The sequence below is a fragment of the Electrophorus electricus genome, chromosome 16, assembly GCF_041902795.1.
Source record: "Electrophorus electricus isolate QZ-2024a chromosome 16, ASM4190279v1, whole genome shotgun sequence".
Taxonomy (NCBI): Eukaryota; Metazoa; Chordata; class Actinopteri; order Gymnotiformes; family Gymnotidae; genus Electrophorus; species Electrophorus electricus.
The window spans coordinates 1,550,219-1,569,558 of NC_137512.1; the positions used below are offsets into that span (position 1 = coordinate 1,550,219).

Consider the following 19,340-nt stretch of genomic DNA (forward strand, 5'->3'; position numbering starts at 1 on the left):
TGTAATCCACGTTACCGGGAGGCTGAGGCTGGAGGAGCGCTTGAGTTCGGGTGTCCGTACTAAGATCGGCGTCGATATGGTGCTCCTGAGGGAGCTTGGGGCCACCAGGTCGTCTAAGGATGCTTATAATGACTGTCTATGTCTATCATAAAAAATATACTGAACAAGAATGGTGTTCTGAGGAGATAACCTCAGAGAAAACTGCAGTGTAGTAGAACAGCATACTGAGGGAAGCATAATGTTGTGGGGCTGCTAACTGCTTGCAGTCATTTAAACATCGGTTTTGTTTCCCTGCAGAGTGTGAGGGTGACTGCCTGTGACCTTAAACTCAAAGAGGCTGGCTCATACAATGACAATGGTCCAAAGTACAGGAGTAAATCAACAAAAGTGGCTCAAGAGGACATATTGTAAAATCTATTACAGCAAGAGATGCCTATAACATGCATACTGAAAAAGTAAAAGAGGGAAATCATTGCTGTACTGTCTGCGTGGACACATCCAGTGAGAGGTTCCATCGGTTACTAAAGCTCATATACTTTTTCATCTATAACCATGACCGTTTGTGCCTGATATGCAATTATGTTACATGTAGTGTTTGCTAAATATGACTGTGTATTTAGTGTTTATTATGGTTTAGAAGATCAGAATACAGATTAGGGACACTGCAGAAATCAACATTATTTAGTTCAGAAATATTAAGAGCCATGAAGAAATTGGGATCATCCCTTCACTGTTTATAAGGTTGGTTGTCATAAACATCATATTATGTCCCATGCCTACATTTGTTTTCCCTGTGTGCCCTTTTAAAACTGCTATTCATTTATTTTTAATAAGCTGTCTAAGAGCCATGTTAAATATTTTACCCCTTAAATATTTAAAACCAGAGCCATTTATATTATTTCGGTGAGTATAAAAATGAGTCATTAATCAAAACAATTATTTACTGAAGTTTTATTGAAAATGTACACCAGTGAAATCATACTACAATTAAATATTTCACAACGTCGTATCTTGACAGGCGCTGGGGCAACTAAACAGGAAGGGTGACTATGGAAGATGCTAGAAAATGTAGCCTATGGCATTGGCACCCAGAAAGACGTACACGCGAAAACCATCACATCGCAATGTATTATCTTTAAATCACATCTCTACTTCAATACACAAAATAGATCCTTATAAATTATAGGTTATATATACGGATGGATATCTGTATCTGCCGTCTGAATCATTTAAAGCAAAACCGCCAAAACTATATCTATTTAAATGTAATTTTTGGCTAAATTTGCTGAATGTTTGAAGCAAATTTAAATGCCAACGTACCTGGAATAAATATGCAAGAGGAAAATGAGCCAATACAGAAAGCATTGAGACGTTGAAAGAGGTTTTGAAATTCATATTTTTAAAATAAAAGTGTGAGCAATCATGCAAAAGATGCATTAGACTGGCAAAGGATAACGTGTGAAACAAAAGGAGGGGACTGAACTGGACCTACGTGGAGTTTAAATGATTCATAAATTAGGAGACAGGATGCGGAATCCCTTTGTTAAAAGAACTCCGTCTTAATTGCCAGTCTTAAACAGCATTCAGATTAACCGGGTTTAAGGATAAAGAAAGAAATAATCCAAAATAAATCAGTCAGTCATGTATATTAGTTGAAAACTAAATAGGATCATGCTGGTTTTCTTTGGGTTGTCTTTATATTTCACAGCCAGAGAGTCAAAACATTTTCAAGTTGTAGAAAACCTGATTTGTACTCAACTTCTATCAATAAATTTTTGATTTATGTTTAAACACATAGTGTGTAGTAAATAAACATATTTAGTTATATCTACATATTCTGCACATTTGTGGGGTTTGGTTTGTGAGAACATATCATTTTTAATCACAAATGCAAATTCTCACAAGAGAAGTCCAGATTGGTTTGTTTCTGATGTAAATGGAAAAGACTGGGGCCAAAATGAAATCAAAATTTGCAAGGCAATATAAGTACACAACAAAGAATTAAAATGTCCTTTATGTCTTCATGCTTTATTTTACAATCAGAACTTTGGTTCTGGTAACTTCACAGAGTCTGTAAAAAGTATTAGTGTGGGGCTGCTGGCATGCTGAAATGAGGAGAGAGAGCTTATGCCTCTTGCAAAAAATACCACGTAAAGCCCACATAAGGCCATGTTTGACTGAGCAGACAGCGTGGAAGTCTGAAACTTTCAAAATAAGGCCAAAAAAAAAAAAAAAAAAAAAAAAAAAAAAGTAAAACAGGGGGGCTGGCAGAATGAGAGACAGGAAGAGGAAATGGGTGCTTAGTTCCTGTGGAAGCTGCAGTCCCCTCTTCTGATGGACGGCCAAGAGAGATTTAAAAGAAGCTATAGAGAGAAGGGGACACAAACGCCAGTTAGAGAGAGTCAAGCAGCCAGACGTACAGCTACCACGGGAGAGCAAGGCTTACACAGACCAATGAGAAATCCTGTGATTAAAGAGTTAAACATTAGCGCCTATGTGCACGGACACACACAGCCCACACTGAAACAGCACTGTGTTGACGAGCATCGTTGAAGTGTTGTCACCCTAACGGTCCATGTGCACCTGAAACTTGCATATGAGCACTCCAGACCTGTTAGAGTGATGTGTGATGGTTAACGGTATGTGCCTTTAGTTAAAACAAAATGAAATGAACTTCCAGTCTAGCTGGTAGTGCCACCAAATTCAAATCTTTGTTAAAAAAAAGAAAAAAGAAAAATTATATTCTCTCACACCGGTGCAAGTCATCTAAAAATAACTGATGCAAAAATGTTTTTCATACAAAGACACTGCTGTTCAGAATACGTTTTCGTGCACATCATCTCGCCGAAGATGCAAAACATGTTAAACATTAATCACCCAGCGCCACAGAGCGCACTCAGCGTAAGGACAGGTAAGGGGCCCGATTTAGTAACACACTAAGCATTAGCAGAGGTTGCTGTACTAAACCAAAGAACGTAGCCTTCTAACAAAGCCAGGGAGCTGATCTACTGAAGCCCCGCAGTCTGGGATCCACGGTGTCTCCCCACGGCCTTGGGGTCCCGGGTTAACCAAAAAGTCATGGGTGGGTCCCTTAGCAAAGCTGAGAGGTGAAGAGCTACTCAGTGCAGAGCCAGGGTTTACTGCAAAGGAAAGGTCTCACACACCCACACACACAGCCAGAGAGCCCCACCCCCACGTGCACACGCACAGCCCCACACACAGAGCGCCATACACACGCACACACACACACACACACACACACACACACACAGAGACACAGCCAGAGAGCCCCACCCACACACGCACAGCCCCACACACCCACGCACGCGCACAGCCCCACACACACACACACACACACACACGCACGCAAGTGAGCCCGCAGACTGGAGCAAGCTGCCACACATGACCCACCAGAGAACACAGGCTGCCCCAAATTAAAGTACAACCGTTCAGCTCTGGTCACACCTCTCCCACCTACGATTTAAAGAGGCCAGACACACAGGCACAGAGTCATCACCATAGAAACAGATCAGCACCGCCCTCATCTGCCCATCTTAACATGTTTTATGACTAATGTTAATGATAGGAAAGAGCTCCAAAATGGCCTCATATTCCATCACACACGCAGCATGTGTGTTCACACACGGACTTCAAATGGAAAGAGAAGAGAACCAAAGGAAACGCCGTCGTGAGAGAAAAGAGACTCCTCGAGCTCTATTAAGAAGAGCTCAGTATGGTGTCCTGTAAAAAACGAAACCCAAATACCTAAATCAATGTTAGACTTTTTAGGGTTTGCAAATCTCTATCATAATAGACATCCCACCCCTACCCAAAACCCAAAAATGTAATTATATCTCAGGTAAGGGAGAAATATGCACATATATTTATGATATGTAAAAAAAATGAATAAAATAAAAATGTAATTAATTATATGGTACAGATACACAATGATTTTGCCAAATTTAAATGTTTGGTGAAAACTGTCATTTATTATTTGTTTAAAAAACAAACAAACAAACAAACAAAAAACACTCCACACACACACACACACACACACACACACACATTTGTCCCTTGGCAATTCTTGTTTTTTATAATAATTATATGTCACAAAATAATATTAAAAACAACCTAAAGCAGAAGATGGTGCTGACATCTAGTTAACCAACTGTGGTACAAAGTTTGCAGCAATATACCAAGTACAGCTTGCTTATGGCATGTATATAAGGAGCTACTGAGGTATGACTAATTGACTGAAGGACATTCACAAACATGCATCAGGATAAAATGGCAGAAACCAGCACATGCTAAGCTCAGTAGCACTCAAATTCCGAAGGTGCACATGAAGAATTTTGCATTTTAGCCTGTGACGAATTTAATTCAGTAAGAAAACATTTTGGAGTGATGAGCACTTTCAGAATTAGTAGTACAGGAGTCTCATTGGTTGGGAACACTGTAGCCCAACCAACAACGGCATCACAGATCAAACAGTTCTCTTAGCAGTACGGGAGATGGAATCAGTGGTTGGGAGCACTGTAGCCCAGCCAACAAAGGCATCGCAGACAGCAGTTCAAACAGAACTCTGGGACTGCCAACCCGTGCCCAGTTCATGCCAGTCTCACTTTAGCACCGTATTCTTGCCATTACAATAGTAGTCACACTAATGTCTCAGTAATGTTAAAAGCATAGTCATGCAGAAGATATCATCAACATCACTGGGAGCACAAAACAGGTGATTAAAAGGTAAAAGAAACACTGGCTCTTAAGGACAAATAAGCAAAAATAAAACAAACAAAGAACAGAAAATAATGGAGTAATGGTAGAAACACATATGAATCAAGGATTCCATTAAAGGCTCCACCTCCGCACAGTTACGCGAGAGCCTCAGGTGAGATGGGGCGGGGCAGGGGGCGGGGCAGGGGGCGGGGCAGGATCTCATTCACAGCTGGCTGGGGGAGCACTTTCTACAGGAACCCTGAACTGGAAATGAGAGAAAAGGAGGATTACTTCCCTCTGTGGGCTCCATTCACACTGCTGCGTTCACTCAAACACAGAAGAAAATATTCAAAAGGTTAGTTTGTGTGTTGAAGATGCCGAAAGGGGGTTACAGAAAAGTCTTTCCCTGAACAAGCTAAAACGCAAAAAGTCTTCCTCACTGTCTGTTGCACCGTTCTGTCTCACATCCTGATTCGTCTGGGTAACTAAACTACCACAGTCAGAAGACGGGGGAACTCCAGACGAAGATCTGCCCCGGCACCCAGAGTCACGCACTCACGCACGTATCCTCACGCTACCGTGGGCGTGAGGCCGGGGGGGTGGAGGGCTGGACCCCACAACCCCTCCCAACAAAAGCGCCGAGTGCTACGCCAGTGTGACCCGGCCGTGAAAGACACCGTTGTGGCGAGTCCGGCGTGACGCGGGAGCACCATAACAGAAGACCGTTATGGATCCAGAGAGCAGATGGGCCTCAGTAAACCAGGCTGAGTGATGTACGTTGGGCTTGGCAGCACTGCTGGCATGGGTTTCATGCCCTCTGTTTACCCGGCTTTGGACTGTGCCAACAGTGAAGATCACCACTGGGGTCGGCGTTCACAGTGTAGCCGTACTACTGCAGTTGCTTTTAAAATGGTGAATGAAAAAACAAGGCATTCAGCATATGCCCCCGGGAATAATTCCATAACGTGTACACAGTGTCTTACGAGCCATAATGATTTTGCTCAAACATTCCCTCCGCTATTGTATGATTAGGAGCCTTACCAGGATAAGGAGTTGGGCGCAGCATGCAGATGAGCAGTTAACTGGAAAACAGGATGGATTTAGCACACAGAACATGCACAGAGGCCAGCAGATGAATGCACCACGACAGAGTTCTTATACATGCCATGCCCTGCTGGGTTACTGAGGAGAATCTGTCCAGCCGTGCAGATGCACGCAAGGCCAGGACCGTGCCGAAGCACGGCCCGCCCTGCTGCATGGACAGAGTGTCCCCAGCAACACGCCAGTGTGACTGAAGTATGACAAGCCGTGGGCTCAGAGACACCAGTCACCTGGGAGACCATAAGGAGCCGATGGAGAAACCAGTGAGAAATGAGAGAAAATGGTGGGGGGAAAAATTTAAACCTTCTCAATGCAAGCGTCCTCCTCCTTTATCATGGTCTGGTGAGGAGGTCAGATCAGCTTGAATACACAACCATGAGTGATTACCAACATGACATGAACAGTGACAGAGACAGCTAGGCAAACCTGGAACCTCCACATAATTCTGCTTTCATGTTCCAAAGGCTACGGTGTAGAATATTAAACTTAAACTGTAAAAACGTCTCTGACAATGAAGCAGCAAACATGCACTTGATTAAATGTACTTTGTGAGTAATAAAAATGTTACCATTTTGCTTTACTGTTATGTGGTCTTAAAACAATGCTAATGATGCAGTAATAATAGTAATAATGATAATGATAATAATAATAATAATAATAACAACTAATAATACGGAATATCTCATATCACAAATGCAACAAAAAAATAAGTAAATCAATATATAGTGTTTATCATGAAAAACGTAAGACTTCTGTGCGTAGTTTGGATGCAAGTGATACACAAGATTTTACTTCACTTCATACTTACAATAACAACAATTATTAAACAGGGTGGTGCAGAAATGCACTGCTGTCAGATTGTTCTGTGTATCTGACCATCTGACAAAAGTTAATATTAAGTTCATTAGGTTTAGTATTATACAGTATAGTGTGGTATATTAGTATAATAGAGTACAGTATTATTCTGTGAGCTCAGATTTGGTTTAAAAATGTATCTGGCAGATAAAAAGCATCTTCGACATCTTCTGATTTGGCAGACGGGAAAATGATCACAGATCATCAGCCACGCTCTGATATCTGATGCCATGCCAGGCTGTTAAGGCGCTGAGGAGAGCTATATATTTACACGATACAACTGAAATTCTAACTAGAGTGCTGAAACCACAGGACTGTCATATATTTACGTTGGTGCCATGCCTCCATTCCTATCTTCTTACTACAAATAACCACACTGCAGACAGCGACAGGTATGCACGACTGCCGTGAGAACTCGAGACATCGGTGCGTTTGTCCAAGGTCATCGCGCCACTGTTTTTGAGTGAGGAGAGGTCGGTACTTACTTTTTCCTCTCTTTGTCCCTCTTAAGCGTGGTGGAGCCCCCTGCCTGCTGTGCCTGGGACTGCAGCAGCTCAGCTGCCGTTTTCTTCTGCTTGAAGATGTTGAGTTCATCATCTAGCGCCTTCTTCTTATCCTCCAGCTTCTTCTTCTCCTCCTGGTGCAGTTTCTTCAGACGGTCAAATTTCTCGTGCAGCTGCATGTGTGAGATATGAGGTCAGTGGACCTGTGCAGGCAAGCCTAGTAACCAGGTTCCCATGGTTACGTCAGGCAGGAGAGGACCTCCTCTAACCTCTTAGATATCTAATCTTAGATATTCATCTAAGAATTGTGCAACACTGACTGACTAAGCGACTGACTGCTTTTTAAATTGCTGTATTACTGTGACGATATTAGCAAAGTGTCTCCACATCAGATGTGAGGTTTTATTCTAGAAACATTCGTAAGTTCGTTCGTTCCCAGAATCTCACGGCGCACAAACCTCCTTCTCGGCCTCCTTCAGCTCGGCCTCTTTCTCCTTGACTCTCTGGACAAACATCTGCCTCATCTCCTCCTCTTTCTTCTGTAGCTCCCCCATGAACTCGTTCCTCTTGGCCTCGTACGTCTCCTGCAGACTGTAGACCACAGCGGGAGAGGTTCAGTGAAGGATGCTGGGAAATTAACCTTTGTGTTTACAGCTAAGGACTTTGGGACTAAAAGTGTTTTTTTTTCAAGAGCATTACAGTGGCATTGGGACATAATGCTGCCAACACATCATACACATTACACAGGAAAAATATTTAGACAGTTAAACCAACCATGAGAAAGTCAACTGTGAGTTAATCCACTGGAAGCAGTGCCTGTTTATCCTCACCGAAGGCAGTCAACATGTGGATGATTCAGCCTTGTGCCGGAGAGGCTGGGAATCATCGCCGGGTCCTTGTGGTCACTACGGTAATCGGTGCGGGGCCGATCCTCACCTGAACGGCTTGCTGTCCGGGTCCGTGTCCTTGAAGCCCATCTCCTCGAGCTTGCAGCGGCGGTACAGCTCATAGTGGCGCGTGTGGGTCTGCTCCCGGAGGTCCTCCATGTTAACGCGGATCAACATCTCACGCAGCTTCACAAAGTCGCAGTGGTTCTCGTTCTCCACTGGAAAACAGCAGGCACAGTGCAGCCACAGCCACGCAGTAACTCTTCTGTCCAGCAGATGGCACTCCAAAGGACATACAGCAGAGGCCATTTTCTAGGCAATGAATACACCAAAAGTGCTTGCTTGTGGCAGCAGTTTTTAGGCTCTTTTTCCTAGTGGCAAAAAGTCATTTTCAGTGACAGAAATGCTGCCTCCTGGTATCATCATCAGAACTGCCTCGGAGACCAAGAAGCCTTATAAAATGCCTTTATTCATATTAAGATGACACCCCAGAGTCATTATCACTGAGTCAGGGAGTGAGAGCATGTTTATATTCCATTCTCTTGTGTGCATGTCCTTAGTAAAGAGCTTAGAAGCCAAGCTACGCCTGCCACTGCACACCCATCTTACAGCTGCTAAAAAACAAGCTGTGAAATAGTTTTGCAATTACCCAGCATCACAATATGTTATCAGAATCAGTTTCATGCCACTCAACTAAGCACAAAAAGATGAATATTTTGCCAGGCTGGTAGGGAGCAGAAGCGAGAGGAGAAGAAAAAGAGAGAGAGAGAGGGAGGGAGAGAGAGACAGACAGCCAGCCAGGGCACAACACGAGTTTCACGGTGCTGGACGACACTCTCACTGTGTATCTGTGGGCACCACTGACCCCACTGTCAGTAACAGTTTTATGGCCGAACAGACGACACATGAGAAGTGTCACCACTACTCGCAGGCCGGACAATAAAGGGTTAAAGAACAGGGAGGTGTGTCTGGATCTGTCTGGACGTCCTCAGCTGGTTCTAGGGCAGGACATCAGCCTGGTTTCCTCTGGAGCTCTGCTGCTTACCCTGCACGGTTCCCCAGGGGTACTGGCGCGCTTTGACCATCTTGTTCCCGATTTTCACTTCCTCTGTGCTTCCCACCACCGCAAACGGCAAATGGCCCTGCAGAACACCGAAACCGCATCCAAATAAGAGAACTTCCGCATTCTTCACAATCTGTATATCCCTACCGAATATATAATCGTGTAGAATTCACACGGCATTATCTGACAGATCCGAGAGCTGTTATTTGACATGGAATGTGGAATGAGGAAACAAACATGCATGGTGATAGCATAACTCATTAACCACGGATCACCCCAAGGCACCAAGGAGGGCGCATGGAGACGTGAAGGCCTCTACACTCCCACTTGGAGAGATCTCAGAGTGAACATGGCCAAGGGGCCGCACAGGAGCCGGGAACGCCAGGCCGCCGCCTCATTAAGAATGTTTACTTTCGGGAAGTCCCTATAGAGAAACAGAGGAAAGGACAGGAGGCTCCGTCTGTGGAGGCGTAGATGACAGCCAAAATGGCTCTGAGCCACCGCTGGCTCTCCTCTGTGTGAGTGACGGGGGCCTGGTAGGGACCCGCCCTGCCGTGTCTGGGTTTGTGGTCTTGTGTGGAGACGAGTGCAGCGAGACCCTGGGTCACCGCGGCAACTGGTGAAGACCGCATCCACATTTGTTTACTTTTATCACACAAACCCTTTATTTTGCGCGCGTGTTTGTGTGTCTTTCCCACACTTCCTGCAGTGAGAACACACTCATTATGCATTCTTTTCCGTCTGTGCTGCCATTTCCTGACAGTAAAACTCGTAGAGCTACGGCCCAGACGGGCTGCTTCCAGCTTTCACTACTTATTACTGTCATATGAAGTGCAAATGGGGGAAAAAGAGAAAAAAAAAAAGAGTAAATATAGATGCAGGGCTGCAGGATATAACTCACACAAAGTGAAGGACAGCGTTTCACGACTGCCTTCAAAACAAGTCACAAAGACATGCATTAAAAAAAACGCTTTAAAATCTGGAAGATGTTGATTCAAAGACATGACAAAGATACGACACAACTTCCTGCCGGAATGAAGGTGGCATCGTCACACAGTGCTGCAGACGATCACAACCAACGTACATTCATGTTAGAGTTGATCTCAGCCACCGTCTCGTCGTCCGTGGGGAACTGGTAGATCTGAACTCCGTTGCTAACCAGCTCACTGGTGATCTTGATCTTGAACTTGGCGAGTTCACTCTTTGAGATGGCATCTGACTTGGCTATGATGGGAATGATATTCACCTGCACACAGCAGAGACAAAACACCCCTCGTTCGATTAATGGAATGCTCCTATGAGCGGATGCTCTCAGTGCACTAGAATCAGTCAGTGAGTGTTGTAGAAGAGCAGTGCTACTGCAGAAATTAATCGAACACTCAGCCTTCACGTCCACATCTCCACGCATGGAGCACTACAATCCCACGCGGTCTTCTCACCCAAAGCTGCCTCCCACACTTCACATTGGTTCCACTCCAAGCAACCTGGCCACTAGCAGGGAGCTCACACTGTTTCCTGAAAATAACACTCCTCCTGAGCATAACACACTCATCAGTCGTTAGCGCTCTAGATGCGTGCGTGTGTGAAGTAGTAGTGAGCAGAGAGAGGAGTGAGACGATGTAGAAGTAGTTAGTAGTGGTTTCAAATGGCCAACACCCTGCCGGTGAACATGTCTTAATTAGGGTTCGCTATGCTTGTGTCCAAAGTAGTGCTTTGCTAATATGGTAAGATGAGTCTGATAATAAGCACAGCTCTTATGTTAAACGAGAGACGATTTTCATTCAGAAAACTTTAACTTTGTGACATTTCGCTGAAACTTTTATCCAAACCCACTTACAATTAGTACAACTTGAGTAATTGAGGGTTAAGGCTCTTGATCAGGGGCCCCAACAGTGGCAACCCGGCTGTGGTGGGACTTGATCTGGCAACCCTCTGATTACTAGTCGAGTACAATAACCACTAAGCTACCACTGCCGGGAGGTATGATGCTCATCATTCTCAACACTAACCCGTTAACTTTTGTTAAGCTAAATGCAGCAATGAACACAGCTTCCATGCCCACTTAACATTAGGGCGCAGAGTGCGCAAACAGCATGGGGTCAGAGTGGGACCGGCATGGGATCGGCCACTGATGTCAAGTGTGCACTGACCTTGCTGTCCAGTTTCTTCATGGTCACCAGGTCGAGGGACTTGAGAGAGTGTCCGGTGGGGGCAATGAAGTACAGGCAGGCGTGGACGCGCGAGTCGTGGTAGCTGTGCAGCGTGCGTTTGATCTTCAGCTCCTCCTGCAGGTAGGCCTCAAACTGAGTGTCGATGAACTCCACGATCGGCTTGTAACTGCAGAGCAGCGAGAGGCCCAGTCAGAGGGGTAGCCAGGGAGACGTCTGAGTAGACGTCTGAAGGCCGGCACGAATCTCATCTGAATAAGGACCGTCTACCTGGGGTCTCTACTTGGAGCTCTTTAAAAAACAATTGAAACTGCTGTCCCAGAGGTGTGGTAGATCTGACATTGGTAGCTGTGGCCAAGAGAATAACAACAGTCTGGTCGTTTTCACGTTTATGCCTTTGAGCTCTGACCACGTTTAACAAACTGCATCTTGAAATACAAGACACTTGAAACTTAATACAGTAAGCTGGGTCGATCTCAGAGGCACCTACCATGACCTATGACCCTATAACCCTTTCCCTCGGGCACCACAGGCATCATGACATCATCCTTTCTCAGATTTTTTTTTTTTTGTGGTTGAGAAATTCACAATGGAGTGTCACGTGATAAAAAGGACAAACAGCAAGAGAGCAGGGGGCTGTCTTAGAGCATCACCACACAGACAAGAGTGCTATAGCCTCAGAATACTGCACAACCTGATGAGACTCATACTGTACTGGTCACAGATTTAAAAGAACCATTAAACTGGCACATAAAAATGTTTCAGGGAGTCTTAACGCTTTAGGGCAGGCTGACACATGATGGCAAGCAGGAGGACATTTTTCTGAGTGGGGTCTCACCTGTCCTCCTTATTGATCTGGTCTCCAAAGCCAATCGTGTTGACGATGGTGAGTTTGAGACGCACGTTGCTCTCTTGTAGCTCGTAGGTGCTGGAACGCAGCTGCACGCCAGGCTGACTGTGCTGCATTGGCTCGCCCTCGAACTTGGTGTTAAACAGGGTGTCCATGAGGGTGGACTTACCCAGGCCCGTCTCGCCTAGGACACCGAAATGCAGGCGGTGAGCCAAGAGATCCAGCACCACGTCACAAACATACAGATAAAGACCTACACTCAACACATGGCCTCGTTCTCCCCCAACACATGGCCTCGTTCTCCCCCAACACATGACCTCGTTCTCTCCATTTTCACGCTGTGCGTTTCTCTCATCATTTCTCATTCATACAGTAAAAACCTATAATCTGTCTGCATTTCTTCCTACAAACCAGGAGGACTGTGAAAAGCCCACTCTCACTGTATGAGGGTAACCGTACAGGCGGCTCGCGCTGGCCACCTCTTTGCATGGTATATTTAGCCTTCCAAGCACTTTTCCCATGAGCCTGTGCTGCCTGCATGGGAGAATGAGCCTTTTCTGATTTAAAATAAAATGTCCATTTAAATTCAAGCGCACTTCTGCCCACTAAAGTCACTGCCATGCTTCGAAAGTGGTCAAATGGCTCAGTGCCTAAATTAAACCTCAATCGCCAAGAGAGGTTTGACTCAGTGCTCATCAGATCCACTGCCACCAGCCCAGGAAGAAGAAGCCGACTGGACACTGCTAAGATATACTGTGCCAAAAAATGATATTTTCTGACATGTGTAGCAACTTCTCTTCACACAGAACACAGCTGAATGATCAGTGATAACTGACAACTCTGTGTGAAGGAGACATTTTCTCCTCGTGTGGCTCAGAAGTCTCCAGAGCTACTAGAGGCTACTGTTGTGTCCTCCACAGAAGAGATTTGGCAGGGTGTGATGCAGCTACTGGCTGAGCCCCAGAAGTGTTCAGAGAGTCTCTGTAAAAATCCCCCACTCCCCACAAATGACCCAAAATTAAACATTAGAACAGTTATGATGGGCAGCTATAATGAAGCCCCAGGCATGTGCTTCCAGACCCACTGCTGCTGGGTCTCTTTGCGGTATGAGCACACGACCTTGAATACAGTTGCTCACAGTCTCAACATCTACAGTCTGCTGGGCAAAATCTTACAGTGTCGGTTTATTATTACACATTAATGAGAACATCATATCAACAACAAACATCATTTTACTTTGTGCAATTCCAGCATTAAAACACAACATTGGCATCTTTTTTTGTGTGTTTGTGGTCACAGATGGAGAGTGGGGTTACACTCTGGGAGCAAGTCTACCCTCACACTGTGGTGGCAAGTGGTTCAAACACACTGAGAACCACAGCACACCGTTTTGTGCATTAATCATTATCGTAATATTAGCCTCAGGAATGCTGTTTTTTTTTATTGTGCACTGTAAAGTTACTGACAGATCCCATATGTTTCTGATAAACTCAAAGATGTTTTGGGTTGTAGCGAATCAGGGCCTTCAAATGATTTCACGACTCGGCAAAATCTTGATCATTAACAAATGTTGGTCATTAAAAAGTGGGTGGCAATGTAGCAATAATATTTGGTCAAAATTAAATCAATTAATCTTACTTTTTCAAGACTTATCTCTAACCTTTGCTCTCTCTAGGAGGTGTATCATAATATATCTGAACCATAACCATGACACACTACTTCAGTTTAGAATTCAATGAGCTCCTCTGCTGTAAAAAAACATCCCCAAGTTATGGAAAAGCAGGATTCTTCTGGCTAGTTTTCCATGAACGCCCACAAATGGCAGGAGAGAAGAGGATATGGAGGACTCTCTGGGTAGTTCTAGGATACCTACATGTCCATCTACTACTACAGATACAGTCACGAGGAGGAGGAGTCAAAACTTATCCATGCTGCTCTTTTGTGTCCACGGTCATATAAACAGTATCCACGGTTAAATGAACCGGGAGACATGCTGAAGACTGAAACTATATGAGGAACAGGGTTTTTGGGTTGTTTTTTTTTAACTTGGTGCTAGCTGAAGACTGAACAGTCACATAGCGAAAAACAGCAAATGTTCTCCATCAGCGCAGCCATTTAAAGTAAATGGGTCAAAGGACAGGTGGGGGCGGGTGATGCTGCATTCAGAGAGGAAGGCCTGGCGGGAGTTGCTCGTATCTCGGCCCTCCGGGGTGGGAAAGGGAACCCCCCCCGCCGCCCACTCACCAACACAGAGGATGTTGAAGCAGAAGCCGTGGTTCACAGATTTGTTGACCAGCTGGTCCGGCATGCTGTCAAAGCCAACGTGGCCTGAGAGTGGAACAGAACGCGCGCCCTCCCCCTGAGAATCAAAAGCAGAGTCACACAGATGACGAGACTTTTACTCATTTCACTCTCTTCTTATCTACTCTCCCACTAGCAGGATGCAGCACGGGGACGTTGTACGCAAACAAAGGCAAACAAATGTGTTTATACTGCTACACATCCTACTTAAAAAGGTTAATGAGCAACAATTGTGTTCATTTGTGTGTGCAGACATATGCTAAACATAAGATACACCAACTAGTCTAACTGAACCTGTGTACAAAGTTAATTACATCACACAAAATAAGGTTTACTTGGTTTGATGACTGTTTTACTAGTAAGTTTAGTCTTCATAAAGAGTTAAGCGCCATCAGGTAGTGAGCTGTGAGCTTCCTTTTTCCTGTCTACCAGCAACCGTTTAAAACCACATTTAAGAAATGACACGTAGTCTACTTCGACATCACCACGGGCAAACAGAACTAAAGGAGTTTGTACAGTGAAACGAGATGACAGAACTGCAGCTAACGGTGTGATGATCATGAGGACCTGGTACTGCCAGGAGTCTCTCAGTGCTGTGTCTCTCAGTAACAGCAGGTCTGCCACCTGCCCTGTACAAGCTCCAACAGGAAACACTATAACACTGCCAAGCGCACGGCTGTGAATGTGTGATACATCTTACTTAACTTATATGCAAAATGTGGGGGCGTACACTCGTGTGTTAATCAGTCTTGTGATTTTTAAATTGAGGCAAATAAAAAGCCATAATATACGCTCTGAAATTTGGCTTCTCTATGAAACTTGGACTTCTAACAAATATTTCTCAATCAAAAGTCTCCAAAGTGCCATTTTTGTGAGTCTGCTAAAGCAGCGGATCAGCATGGGGTCATTGAAGGAATTATAAGAAAACTAAAAGCCAAGTAATTAAACTTGGTTTTGAAATGAAACCGCAAACTAGAGCAAATATTAACAGAACAAACACTTCGCAGCTGCTCCACATGTGCTACAGTATAAAACAGCTCAGGGATCAAACGCAACGCCACTAGTCTGTGAAAGACTCGGTTATTCATATCGCGTTTACGGAAAACCGTTTCACAAAACATTATACCTGCCACAATATAGTGGCGCACGGAGAGGGTCCGCTCCGTTAGTTACAGCGGAAACCTAAATCCCCCTGTTTCCCCTCGGATATAAAGCAGAGGTCAATTCAGCAACGAAAGCGCAGTGAAGTCTCCGTGTGAAATACAGCCAACTACATTTTCGCCTTAATCTCTCTTCACGCCGGCTGGTTCGTATTAGACAACGCCCAGTGAGCTAATGGGACACAGGATGGGAAAACAATAAAATAACGGTACAAGGCATGAGCGAAGCGGCGCTTGTTCTTCCTTTACACATGCGTGGAGGTGGAGACCCGTAAAGAATAGATGTGCTAGTCTGTGCCATCCCATTTAAAGGCGCTGGGATTTCTAGGCCACAACTCGGTTTACAAATGAACATGTTAAACCAGGTGCATACAATCGAAATAGGGATACATCAGCATGTGCGAGCGACGGTCAACTCCGACAGAGAAAACCTGCACGGAGCGGGAGAAAAGGCTCCGAGCGAGGGCTCCTCTTCTGCAGAAACAGTAACGCTTACAGCTGCGCCGCAAATTTGTAACCAGTGCGCGTTTATTCCACATCCTGTAAACCGCGCGTCTTACTACAGACCACGGCCAAAGGCAACTCAAAACGAGGATTTAGCGGCCAAATTATGATGGCTCTGTTCCATCCCAAGGTCAAAGGCCGTTGGAGTTTTTAACCCCGCACCTCTGAGCAAAGCAGGCTATTTTTCTAAGCATGGAAAGCTTGCTTACCGCTTGCCTGGATATCTCAGTGGCCGCCATGGTGAGACTGTGGAGGAAAAGCTGCAACAGGAAACAGCAGAACGAAGGCTTGTCCGACAGGAGGGACTGGGGCGTTACTCCGCAACACCCACAGCTGTCCGTGTTCATTCCAACATTTCACATTTACGCATAATCAAATGTCACTGCTTGCTATAGCGTATGCAGTATTGAAGGATCAAAAAGACAGAAAACCCGTTTACTTCGGCAAAATGGTTCAAGTGTGAGGGCTAGCGCCCCCATCACCCACCAAATGGTTTATTCTCCACTTTTAAAAAATCAGTTGTGAATGACCATTCAGAAATAGAATATTTTAGTCCGTGTTGTAGTATATCACATAACATTTGTGCTTGTTGGCCCTACAGTGCATGTCTTGTCCATAATCTATGACGTATCGTAAATTCAATATAGACATTATATAGACTGACACCAAAACGTGTTTTTGAATCATTTAATTTGGTCCGTAAGGTTGTGTTTCGATGTCTGTGGGATACAAAGCAAGTGTGTGCAGGTTTGAGGGATTCCTCCCGATGCTGAGTGGCAGTAAAACATCATACGGGGTGTCCCGCTTACACGAATCTGAGCTCCGTCTGGAGGTGCGTGTGTGTTCCTTTAGGTGAGGGCTAAACAACTCAAAATAGATTAGGTTAGCTAATCAAGCAATCCCAAAATACGCTTGGCCCACAATAAGATATAGTAAATCTGTAAGAACTCATCACTAATAAGTAACTCATGAATGGTGACGCGCTTTCCTCTTTTGCAGCCTATCGGTCGCCAACATGAGCGGTCACATGCCCGGTTAAAAGCCTTGCTGTCGAGCTCACTGGCAGTTACTACACTTGGAACTTCGAAGAGCTTTTACTCTGTCAAAGGGTGGCGCATTTTTGTTCGGAATCAGCTAGATTATAAATAATTTTGGACAGAAAACTCGGTCGTAAGATCCTTAATGTCAGCGCTGTATTTGTTGAGCTACCAGTCCGAAAGAATTGTGTAAAGAATGGAGTGAAGTACTGTGACATCGGGAGGAAGAACGCCGAGCGCACCAGGACAGGTGAGAGGCGCGGCTGGCTTCATTTGCAACACACCCAGTCATGAATACACTGGACAGCGCAAATAAAAAAAGTCAGGCAAATAAAACCCTCTGCATCAGTACATAGAACACTCAAGAGTAGCCTAATAGCGCGATGTCATTTATTCTATATACCTTTATCCTAAATCAAGAAAATTTATGCGTATAGCCTTTTGTTTAAGCTTGTTTAAGATTTTGTTTATAGACAAAACATTAGCCAATTTTATGCATTACATTCATAGTAATAAGCTACGATTATATGCGTGTGATTCTAAAAAAGAGGAACCGTAGTCCACGTTTTAAAACAAGGAAGAGGAATTGTTTGTGTAATGGAGAAATGTAATAATTATTCCACAAGAGTGCTGTTGTCTTATCCCTTTGTCAACATATTCTAACTGTAATGTTGTTGTTGTTGTTGTTGTTGTTGTTGTTTTCAGAAATTCAGAGAATGGAGTATTTTCAAGAGGATAATTTGTATACGTAAACTTCCTCAGTGTGTACGTAAACAAGGAAAGAGAACTCGGGTAGTATAAACAATATGTATGAGAACAATAACATCTGTAGTCTGTCAGAAAGTAGCCCCAACGGCTCTGAGACTCCCGCACAATCCCAAATGGATGGAGATGACTTAAATTTAGAAGTACAAAGACATACCGAAACTACAATCTCATGTCATGTCAGTGTGCTCGCCTCTTCCACTGGTGCGGTGTCGCGCCACTGTCACGCAAGCCTTCAGGAGCGCGCTTCAAAAGTTGGTGCGCGTTCACTGCCCCTGGCGCTCAATGCCTCGACGCGCAGGTCCAGATTTCAAAGGCAGTTTGAGACGAGTGAACAAAAAACGTCGCTGGACTCCACAGACAAAGGTTCTCTTACCCCTGCTATGCGTAAAAAATATCTGAAAGATTTGTTTTTGAACTACAAATCGCACAGTGGACTGTCCAATATCTTATCGTTACAAAGTGCGAGCGAGTCGTGGGGGGCAGAGGAAGACTCTGCACTTTGGGCCTTAGAGCCACTGGAGCACGCCTGGATGCTGTCAGTTGTAGATGGAAATTTGGACACCATAGTGGAGTTTCTGTCAGAGGACCCCAGTTTACTGACTAGAAAGGACTTTGTGAGTGGTTACACAGCTCTCCACTGGTTGGCCAAAAATGGGAACCACGAAACATTAATAAACCTTCTGAAACATGCTGAAAAACAAGGTGTCCCAGTGAACGTGAACTTGAAGGGCAGTGGTGGTCTGACACCTCTTCACATTGCTGCTATGCAAAGTCAGTACATGGTCATAAAGGTTTTAGTTGGTGCATTTAGTGCTGATGTGGATGTCATGGACTACAGTGGTAAAAGACCTTGGCAGTACCTCAAAGGAAATGTATCCCCAGAAATTAAGGAGCTCCTTGGTGCATGGGATGATGAGCACACTTACTGCAAACTGAATTTTAATAATAACAGGGAATGTGTAGAATTATCCGTGGAGGAATGCCCAAAGAACACAGATGAGGTGGATTCCTTCAGCAGAACTCACAGATGGGGACTAAGCTCATTTGTAAAGAGACTCACCCCATTTTTCTCTAGAGGAAAAAACTAAACATGCAAAAGACAGGTTTCATAACTATTAAATATTACAACATACTCTGACCCTTTTGATTATTGAAGACATTTTGCACCTTTACAGTTCAGAGCAACCTGTCAGTTAATTTGAAACCAAGTGATTTTGTTTGTATAATCCATTCATTTGTAGTTCACCCTCCATATTTATGTAAACAGATTAAAGCAAAAATATGCAAGTGCCCTCTCCTGTAAAACCATAACCACTCTTTTCAAGACTCAGACTGCAACTGTTTTACATTAAAAATCCCACCAGTCTTTTTGATCTCATTTCAGTTTTTGTACTGTTTTATACCATTTATACCATCTCAAACCATTT

The 19,340-nt window shown here is 44.4% G+C and overlaps 2 protein-coding genes across 12 annotated transcripts; one reads left to right on the forward strand and one right to left on the reverse strand.

Annotated features, from left to right (window-relative positions):
- Positions 1–936: 936 nt before the first annotated feature.
- On the reverse strand, positions 937–16,473 carry septin6 (septin 6). 10 transcript variants are annotated; one of them, XR_014117437.1, is made up of 11 exons: positions 16,318–16,473; positions 14,388–14,502; positions 12,132–12,327; positions 11,276–11,462; positions 10,210–10,371; positions 9,108–9,204; positions 8,112–8,280; positions 7,634–7,766; positions 7,158–7,348; positions 5,758–6,177; positions 937–2,363 (listed from the first exon to the last, which is right to left on the reverse strand). XR_014117437.1 is itself a non-coding variant. In XM_027018552.3 (11 exons), exons 1-10 carry the CDS (start codon positions 16,453–16,455, stop codon positions 3,450–3,452), a joined length of 1,413 nt encoding a protein of 470 aa, XP_026874353.1. In that variant the 5' UTR covers positions 16,456–16,473; the 3' UTR covers positions 937–2,363; positions 3,412–3,449. The 10 variants fall into 10 exon arrangements, 8 of the variants coding, with proteins under 8 accessions (XP_026874353.1, XP_081554665.1, XP_026874354.1 ...); XM_027018552.3 differs by lacking the exon at positions 5,758–6,177 and adding an exon at positions 3,412–3,474; XM_081698539.1 differs by having other exon boundaries at positions 5,758–5,798.
- Positions 16,450–19,266, forward strand: sowahd (sosondowah ankyrin repeat domain family d). 2 transcript variants are annotated; one of them, XM_081698541.1, is made up of 3 exons: positions 16,450–16,940; positions 17,108–17,395; positions 17,851–19,266. In XM_081698541.1, the coding sequence occupies exon 3, from the start codon at positions 17,952–17,954 to the stop codon at positions 18,999–19,001; it is 1,050 nt and encodes a 349-aa protein (XP_081554667.1). In that variant the 5' UTR covers positions 16,450–16,940; positions 17,108–17,395; positions 17,851–17,951; the 3' UTR covers positions 19,002–19,266. The 2 variants fall into 2 exon arrangements, with proteins under 2 accessions (XP_081554667.1, XP_026874342.1); XM_027018541.3 differs by having other exon boundaries at positions 16,450–17,395.
- Positions 19,267–19,340: the final 74 nt, after the last annotated feature.

Bases quoted from the DNA above. Each gene is read 5' to 3' on its own strand.
- septin6 (XM_027018552.3), bottom strand. From the start codon at position 16,455: ATGAACACGGACAGCTGTGGGTGTTGCGGAGTAACGCCCCAGTCCCTC. The intron at 12,328-14,387 runs GTGAGTGGGCGG...TCGGTGTCCTAG, and splicing joins CTTCAACATCCTCTGTGTTG to GCGAGACGGGCCTGGGTAAG. The intron at 10,372-11,275 runs GTCAGTGCACAC...TGCTGTGTGCAG, and splicing joins TGAAGAAACTGGACAGCAAG to GTGAATATCATTCCCATCAT.
- sowahd (XM_027018541.3), top strand. From the start codon at position 17,952: ATGTATGAGAACAATAACATCTGTAGTCTGTCAGAAAGTAGCCCCAAC.